The 9,574-nt window shown below is 46.2% G+C and overlaps 1 protein-coding gene across 2 annotated transcripts in view; it reads right to left on the bottom strand.

Moving 5' to 3' along the window:
* PRIM1 (DNA primase subunit 1) overlaps nucleotides 1-9,574 on the bottom strand; it is a 220,785-nt gene that overhangs the window by 39,398 nt on the left and 171,813 nt on the right. For both annotated transcript variants that reach the window (XM_063952487.1, XM_063952486.1), the window contains exon 11: nucleotides 8,006-8,100. In XM_063952487.1, coding sequence (XP_063808557.1) covers nucleotides 8,006-8,100 — 95 coding nt within the window. The remainder of the gene's footprint in view (nucleotides 1-8,005; nucleotides 8,101-9,574) is intronic.

The following is a 9,574-nucleotide window of genomic DNA, read 5'->3' as shown; positions in this document are numbered from 1 at the left end:
TATTGACTATGCATATTGTACAAGAATGAATATGAATTTTCTCTTTCCTAGATCACCAGAGTGGCCATGCAAGACTTTACAACTATTTTTCAAATTGGGAAGGCAAAAGAACTTTACATCTGCTGACCCCTGTGGAGTTGTGTCCCAAACGTCAGGCTGCTCTGTCTTGGGAACTATGTACGCAGCCACCTAAAACTCGATAAGTGACGATACTAACACCTTTAACTATCTCTTGTGTACACAAAATTCATATCTGGGTAGGAGTAAGCAGGTATTCCCATTTTACCTTATTCATTGAAGATTATGCTCCCATCCTGACACTACAATATATATAGTTGACACACCAGTGAACAACATTGAGGAGGTATAATATATACACTTTATTTTGTACTTGGATTCACTGGAATGCTCCTTGTTAAGTTCCCAATCAAGGTGTTTTCCTGATTAGGTGATGATCTTGAACGAAGTTGTGCGATTAAATATCTTTACCAAGACTTTATTTACATCTGCAATATGCCCTTATAGGGTTCATTAAGACACACCCCTGATGAAGTCTATTTTTCTATATTCTATTTTGTGATTCTCACCAACAGGGAATTAAAGTGGTAATAGGCTGCCTATTATAACATCTTTGAATTAGTGCGAGGAGTATTGTGTGTGTGTGTGTGTGTGTATGTATATATATATATATATATATATATATATATATATGTATATACACACACATACATATATATATAAAAACAAATTCCAGAGTGCGCTGTTGTGCAATGAAGCAGGAGTGTGACCTGTTTTCAATGTTCACATAAATATAACCTTCAATATATTTGTTTTACTTGAAGAGTATACACCACACTCCTTATTCTGGTGTTAGAAGTCCAATCTGTTAGATATTTATAGTCTAGTCTTGGACGACAATACTGTAGGAGATACCCTCTCACCAGAAAATCAACAAAAAAAAAGGAGCCAAATGGCCAAACAGTAAAAGATACTAAATATTTATTACAAATATTAAGATGATTCAGTAATCTTAATAAAACGATTTTAGATACATGGATAAAAGATTCAGTTAGTCACAACCCATACAGGACAGTGTATTGAAGTGACTTTCCACCACCTTACTCATTGTCAGCTCAGGTAAGGATCCTCTCTGAACTTGGATCATGAACTGTTAACCGATAAAACCCTACATGTTTCATCCATAAGGACTTCTTCAGGGGTAGGTATCAAAAGGACATCTGTAAGTTAGTCCAGGGTATTTTCCCATATGGCCTTGTCCAATCGATGGATTGTTAAACATCAAAAAGGTACAAAAATCGGATCCAAACTGGATAATGAGGGACAAGCGGTTCTTTTTGTCTATTGGTTGGTAATACCCAGCTAGTGGATCATTATAAAAGCTTCATAATAAACAAGGCTTCTTTGTAATTTTAAGCCCAAATGCGAAAAAAAAAAAAAAAAAAATGATCCTATGACAGCTTGATCAGCCAAGCTATGCACTGGTTTCCAGCTTTAAAGTCTAATATAGACTTTGTATAGACATGTTACTGGTGTGTAATAGTGTAATATATATATATTACACACCAGTAACATTTCTATACAAGTCGGGTCTCCGTTATCCACCTGTAGTGACATCACTACTACTTTGACCAATGGCTGCTGGTGGGGGGAGTGGCTTTGCTGCATGGTGGACCCCACTGACCCTCCCATAACCCCACAATGACCGCCGGACCCCTGCAACGGCCGCTGAACCAGGTATTCCATTCTCCAGAAAATTCCGTATCCGGAATGCTCCTGGTCCCGAGCATTCCGGATATGGGATACTCAACTATTTATAGGTCATCTAAATACTTACAGTATAAGATGTAAGGGCCATGTCAAGCACATTTAAAAATAAAATAAAAAAAAATAAGAATTTACTCACCGGTAATTCTATTTCTCGTAGTCCGTAGTGGATGCTGGGAACTCCGTAAGGACCATGGGGAATAGACGGCTCCGCAGGAGACTGGGCACATCTAAAGAAAGAATTAGGACTATCTGGTGTGCACTGGCTCCTCCCCCTATGACCCTCCTCCAAGCCTCAGTTAGGACACTGTGCCCGGAAGAGATGACACAATAAGGAAGGATTCTGAATCCCGGGTAAGACTCATACCAGCCACACCGTATAACTAGTGATAGGAACCCCGGTTAACAGTATGATAACAAAAGGAGCCTCTGAACAGATGGCTCGCAATAATAACCCGATTTGTGTAACAATAACTATTTACAAGTATTGCAGACAATCCGCACTTGGGATGGGCGCCCAGCACCCACTACGGACTACGAGAAATAGAATTACCGGTGAGTAAATTCTTATTTTCTCTGACGTCCTAGTGGATGCTGGGAACTCCGTAAGGACCATGGGGATTATACCAAAGCTCCCAAACGGGCGGGAGAGTGCGGACGACTCTGCAACACCGAATGAGAGAACTCCAGGTCCTCCTCAGCCAGGGTATCAAATTTGTAGAATTTTGCAAACGTGTTTGCCCCTGACCAAGTAGCAGCTCGGCAAAGTTGTAAAGCCGAGACCCCTCGGGCAGCCGCCCAAGATGAGCCCACCTTCCTTGTGGAATGGGCTTTTACAGATTTAGGCTGCGGTAGTCCTACCGCAGAATGCGCCAGCTGAATAGTGCTACAAATCCAGCGCGCAATAGTCTGCTTAGAAGCAGGAGCACCCAGTTTGTTGGGTGCATACAGGATAAACAGCAAGTCAGTTTTCCTGACTCCAGCCGTCCTGGAAACATAAATTTTCAGGGCCCTGACTACGTCCAGTAACTTGGATTCCTCCAAGTTCCCAGTAGCCGCAGGCACCACAATAGGCTGGTTCAAGTGAAACACTGATACCACCTTCGGGAGAAACTGAGGACGAGTCCTCAATTCTGCCCTATCCATATGGAAAATCAGATAAGGGCTTTTATAGGACAAAGCCGCCAATTCTGGCACACGCCTGGCCGAAGCCAGGGCCAACAGCATGACCACTTTCCACGTGAGATATTTCAAATCCACAGTCTTAAGTGGTTCAAACCAATGTGATTTCAGGAACTCCAAAACCACATTGAGATCCCAAGGTGCCACTGGGGGCACAAAAGGAGGCTGAATATGCAGAACTCCCTTGACAAAAGTCTGAACTTCAGGCAGGGAAGCCAGTTCTTTCTGGATGAAAATCGACAGGGCCGAAATCTGGACCTTAATGGACCCCAATTTGAGGCCCAACGTCACCCCTGTTTGCAGGAAATGCAGGAATCGACCCAGTTGAAATTCCTCCGTTGGGGCCTTCCTGGCCTCACACCAAGCAACATATTTTCGCCAAATGCGGTGATAATGGTTTGCGGTGACATCCTTCCTGGCTTTGATCAGGGTAGGGATGACTTCCTCCGGAATACCCTTTTCCTTCAGGATCCGGTGTTCAACCGCCATGCCGTCAAACGCAGCCGCGGTAAGTCTTGGAACAGACAGGGCCCCTGCTGCAGCAGGTCCTGTCTGAGCGGCAGAGGCCAAGGGTCCTCTGAAAGCATCTCTTGAAGTTCCGGGTACCAAGCTCTTCTTGGCCAATCCGGAACCACGAGTATAGTTTTCACTCCTCGCCTTCGTATTATTCTCAGTACCTTGGGAATGAGAGGCAGAGGAGGAAACACATAAACCGACTGGTACACCCACGGTGTTACTAGAGCGTCCACAGCGATCGCCTGAGGGTCCCTTGACCTGGCGCAATATCTTTTTAGCTTTTGTTGAGGCGGGACGCCATCATGTCCACCTGTGGTCTTTCCCACCGGTTTACCAGCATTTGGAAGACTTCTGGATGAAGTCCCCATTCTCCCGGGTGGAGGTCGTGCCTGCTGAGGAAGTCTGCTTCCCAGTTGTCCACTCCCGGAATGAACACTGTTGTCAGTGCTAACACATGATTTTCCGTCCATCGGAGAATCCTTGTGGCTTCTGCCATTGCCCTCCTGCTTCATGTGCCGCCCTGTCTGTTTACATGGGCGACCGCCGTGATGTTGTCGGATTGGATCAGTACCGACTGGTTCTGAAGCAGGGGCCTTGCTTGGCTTAGGGCATTGTAGAAGGCCCTTAGCTCCAGAATATTTATGTGAAGCGAAATCTCCTGATCTGACCACAGTCCTTGGAAATTTCTTCCCTGTGTGACTGCCCCCCAGCCCCGAAGGCTGGCATCCGTGGTCACCAGGACCCAGTCCTGTATTCCGAATCTGCGGCCCTCTAGTAGATGAGCCCTCTGCAGCGACACCCTGGTCCTTGCCGACAGGGTTATCCGCTGTTGCATCTGGAGATGGGACCCGGACCATTTGTCCAACAGGTCCCACTGGAAAGTCCTTGCGTGGAACCTTCCGAATGGAATTGCTTCGTACGAAGCTACCATTTTTCCCAGGACTCGTGTGCATTGATGTACCGACACCTGTCCCAGTTTTAGGAGGTCTCTGACTAGAGATGACAACTCCTCGGCTTTTTCCACTGGAAGAAACACTTTTTTTCTGGTCTGTGTCCAGAAACATTCCCAGGAACAGAAGACGTGTCGTCGGGACCAGCTGTGACTTTGGAATATTGAGAATCCAGCCGTGCTGTTGTAGCACTTCCCGAGAAAGTGCTACCCCCACTACCAACTGTTCCTTGGACCTCGCCTTTATCAGGAGATCGTCCAAGTACGGGATAATTAAAACTCCCTTCTTGCGAAGGAGTATCATCATTTCGGCCATTACCAACGGAAGCGTCTGGAACTGATAGTGACAGTCCTGTACCACAAATCTGAGGTACTCCTGGTGAGGGGGGTAAATGGGGACATGTAGGTACGCATCCTTGATGTCCAGGGAGACCATGTAATCCCCCTCGTCCAGGCTCGCAATAACCGCCCTGAGCGATTCCATCTTGAACTTGAACCTTTTGATATAAGTGTTCAAGGCTTTTAAATTTAAGATGGGTCTCACCGAACCGTCCGGTTTCGGTACCACAAACATTGTGGAATAGTAACCCTTTCCTTGCTGAAGGAGGGGTACCTTGACAATCACTTGCTGTGAATACAGTTTTTGGATAGCCACCAACACTGCCTCCCTGGCAGAGGGAGTTGCTGGTAAGGCAGATTTTAGAAAACGGCGGGGGGGGGGGGGGGGGGACGTCTCGAATTCCAGCCTGTACCCCTGAGATACTACTTGAAGGGTCCAGGGATCGACCTGTGAGAGAGCCCACTGTGTGCTGAAATTTCTGAGACGGGCCCCCACCGTACCCAGGTCCGCCTGTGAAGCCCCAGCGTCATGCTGTGGACTTACCGGACGCGGGGGAGGACTTTTGCTCTTGGGAACTGGCTGTATGCTGCAGCTTTTTCCCTCTACCTCTGCCTCTCGGCAGAAAGGACGCGCCTCGAGCCCTCTTGTGTTTTTGGGGCCGAAAGGACTGTACTTGATAATACGGTGCTTTCTTTTGCTGTGGGGAAGCTTGTGGCAAAAATGTCGATTTCCCAGCCGTAGCTGTGGAAACGAGGTCTGAAAGACCATCCCCAAACAGTTCCACCCTTTTTGAATCGGCATCACCTGACCACTGCCGAGTCCATAACCCCCTTCTGGCGGCAATGGACATTGCACTTGTTTTTGATGCCAGCCAGCAAATATCCCTCTGTGCATCACGCATGTATAAGACAGCGTCTTTTATATGCTCTACTGTCAGCAAAATATTGTCCCTATCCAGGGTATCAATATTATCCAACAGGGAATCTGACCACGCAGCAGCAGCACTGCACATCCATGCTGATGCAATCGCTGGTCGCAATATAATGCCCGTGTGTGTATATATAGCTTTTAGGGTAGCTTCCTGCTTTCTATCGGCAGGATCCTTTAGGGCGGCCGTATCCGGAGACGGTAGTGCCACCTGTTTTGATAAACGTGTAAGCGCTTTATCTACCCTAGGAGATGTTTACCAACGTGACCTATCCTCTGGCGGGAAAGGGTACGTTGCCAATAACCGTTTAGAAATTATCAATTTCTTATCGGGGGAAGTCCAGGCTTCCGCACACACCTCATTTAATTCCTCAGATGCAGGAAAAACTACTGGGAGTTTTTTCTCACCGAACATAATACCCTTTTTTGTGGTACCTGGGGTACTATCAGAAATGTGTAATACATTTTTCATTGCCTCAATCATGTAACGGGTGGACCTATTGGAGGGTACATTAGTCTCATCGTCGTCGACACTGGAGTCGGTATCCGTGTCGACATCTGTGTCTGCCATCTGAGGTAGCGGGCGTTTTAAAGCCCCTGATGACATTTGAGACGCTGGAACAGTCACAAGCTGAGTAGCCGGCTGTCCTATGTCGTCAAACCTTTTATGTAAGTAGCTGACACTGTCACGTAATTCCTTCCATAAGTCCATCCACACAGGTGTCGACCCTTCAGGGGGTGACAACACACTTACAGGCATTTGCTCTGCCTCCACATCATTTTCCTCATCATACATGTCGACACAGCGGTACCGACACACAGCACACACACAGGGAATGCTCTGACAGAGGACAGGACCCCACAAAGCCCTTTGGGGAGACAGAGGGAGAGTATGCCAGCACACACCAGAGCGCTATATACCACAGGGATATCACCTATAAAGTGTGTTTTCCCCTTATAGCTGCATATATATTATACTGCGCCTAAATTTGTGCCCCCCCTCTCTTTTTTACCCTTTCTGTAGTGCAGGACTGCAGGGGAGAGCCAGGGAGCGATCCTTCCAGCGGAGCTGTGAGGGAAAATGGCGCCAGTGTGCTGAGGGAGATGGCTCCGCCCCTTTTTCGGCGGGCTTTCTCCCGCAATTTTAAGATTTCTGGCAGGGGTTAATATACACCTATATAGCCTCTGGGGCTATATATGGTGTCAGTTTGCCAGCCAAGGTGTTATTTATTGCTGCTCAGGGCGCCCCCCCCCAGCGCCCTGCACCCATCAGTGACCGCAGTGTGTGGTGTGCATGAGGAGCAATGGCGCACAGCTGCAGTGCTGTGCGCTACCTTGGAAAAGACAGAAGTCTTCAGCCGCCGATTTTCCGGACCTTCTTGCTTCTGTCTCTGTAAGGGGGACGGCGGCGCGGCTCCGGGAACGGACGACGAGGTCGGGTCCTGTGTGCGATCCCTCTGGAGCTAATGGTGTCCAGTAGCCTAAGAAGCCCAAGCTACCACCACTTAGGTAGGTTCGCTTCTTCTCCCCTTAGTCCCTCGGTGCAGTGAGCCTGTTGCCAGCAGGTCTCACTGTAAACTAAAAAACCTAAATTATACTTTCTTTCTAGGAGCTCAGGAGAGCCCCTAGTGTGCATCCAGCTCAGCCGGGCACAGAAATCTAACTGAGGCTTGGAGGAGGGTCATAGGGGGAGGAGCCAGTGCACACCAGATAGTCCTAATTCTTTCTTTAGATGTGCCCAGTCTCCTGCGGAGCCGTCTATTCCCCATGGTCCTTACGGAGTTCCCAGCATCCACTAGGACGTCAGAGAAATACAAAATACAAAAGCATTATAACTAATGAATGGTACCAAGTATCGTTAGAATTGGAACCAAAGAACCTCATATTTACAGTTGAACAGAGCAGTACAAATGACAGTGGTTAGCAATACTGCCTCACAGTAGTGAAGTCATGAATTCAAGTCCTGGTCATGTCCCTTCTGCATGACATTTGTATGTTCTCTTTGAATATTATCAAGTTAAAGACCAAGTATCATTAGAACCAAATAATCTTACATTTATGGTTGAAAAGGTTAAATTGCCCAAAATAAATCAACCCTGGTACGTTTGAGTGTCCATGTGATACGGACTATAGATTGTAAGCACTATTGGGTCAGGGATGTCAATATGTCTAAATACTCTCTGTAAGCACTGCAGAATATATGTGCGCTATACAAAAAAACAGTTAATAACTAGTATAAACTAATCTGTCCGGAAGGCTTGTTTATATTTTTTCATGCAAATTTCAACATATAATATAAAAATTACCTCTTGTTTTGCGTTTTATTTCCGGTTCATCCTCATTCAGGCTTCCAAGATCATCATCTTTTGTGTTCACATTATCTAACTCACTACAAATCAAGCTAGAGTGAAAGATAGTTATGTTGAAGAGAGAAGCTTAAACCATCTGTTCCTTTCAATTACAAGTGAAACAGTTAACTTCAGAATCTATAGTATCAAGACCCTGCAATGTCCTGCAGAAAGTGACCTTGTTTCCCAGAGTACAGCACAGACCAACTGTCCAGATCAGTACTGAGGAGTCTATGGGAAAGTTTGTTTCTTATCGCTAAGATGGGAATTTTTTTTGTTAAAAATGAAATAATGTGAAACTGCAGAGGTAGTAATTAAATAGAAAGAGGAGTACTTTTGGATTGCATGTTAGTACTTAAAGTTCTAAACACTGATGCAATAACACTTGCTTCTTCTCAGTACTCTGCACGAGATTAAAACAAACGTGTTTTCTATTTCGATTAAAACTATCGTTAAGTTTTACACTTTATAAAAGCGCTTGCGCTGTTGATACAGCAAATTCTTAACTGTGACAATTTTTTTTTAAAATTACTTTAAAAAATAAATAAGATTTTAAACCTACCGGTAAATCTTTTTCTCGTAGTCCGTAGAGGATGCTGGGGACTCCGTAAGGACCATGGGGATAGACGGGCTCCGCAGGAGACATGGGCACTTTAAGAAAGACTTGGACTCTGGGTGTGCACTGGCTCCTCCCTCTATGCCCCTCCTCCAGACCTCAGTTAGAGAAACTGTGCCCAGAGGAGACGGACAGTACGAGGAAAGGATTTTAGTTAATCCAAGGGCAAGATTCACACCAGCCACACCAATCACACCGTATAACTTGTGATATACTATCTAGTTAACAGTATGAAAAAACAACATATCATCGGTCCAAAACCTTATGAAACTATAACATAACCCTTATGTAAGCAATAACTATATACAAGTCTTGCAGAAGTAGTCCGCACTTGGGACGGGCGCCCAGCATCCTCTACGGACTACGAGAAAAAGATTTACCGGTAGGTTTAAAATCTTATTTTCTCTAACGTCCTAGAGGATGCTGGGGACTCCGTAAGGACCATGGGGATTATACCAAAGCTCCCAAATGGGCGGGAGAGTGCAGATGACTCTGCAGCACCGATTGAGCTAACAGGAGGTCCTCCTCAGCCAGGGTATCAAACTTATAGAACTTTGCAAAGGTGTTTGACCCCGACCAAGTAGCAGCTCGGCACAGCTGTAGTGCCGAGACCCCTCGGGCAGCCGCCCAAGACGAGCCCATCTTCCTAGTGGAATGGGCCTTAACCGATTTCGGTAACGGCAATCCTGCCGTAGAATGCGCCTGCTGAATCGTGTTACAGATCCAGCGAGCAATAGTCTGCTTTGAAGCAGGGCCGCCAACCTTGTTGGCTGCATACAGGACAAACAGTGCTTCTGTTTTTCTGATCCTAGCCGTTCTGGCCACGTACATTTTCGAAGCCCTGACCACATCCAGGGACTCGGAATCCTCCAAGTCACGTGTAGCCACAGGCACGACAATAGGTTGGTTCA

The sequence above is a fragment of the Pseudophryne corroboree genome, chromosome 2, assembly GCF_028390025.1.
Source record: "Pseudophryne corroboree isolate aPseCor3 chromosome 2, aPseCor3.hap2, whole genome shotgun sequence".
Taxonomy (NCBI): Eukaryota; Metazoa; Chordata; class Amphibia; order Anura; family Myobatrachidae; genus Pseudophryne; species Pseudophryne corroboree.
The sequence above is the reverse complement of the archived record's forward strand: the minus strand, read 5'-3'. Positions and strand labels throughout refer to the sequence as shown.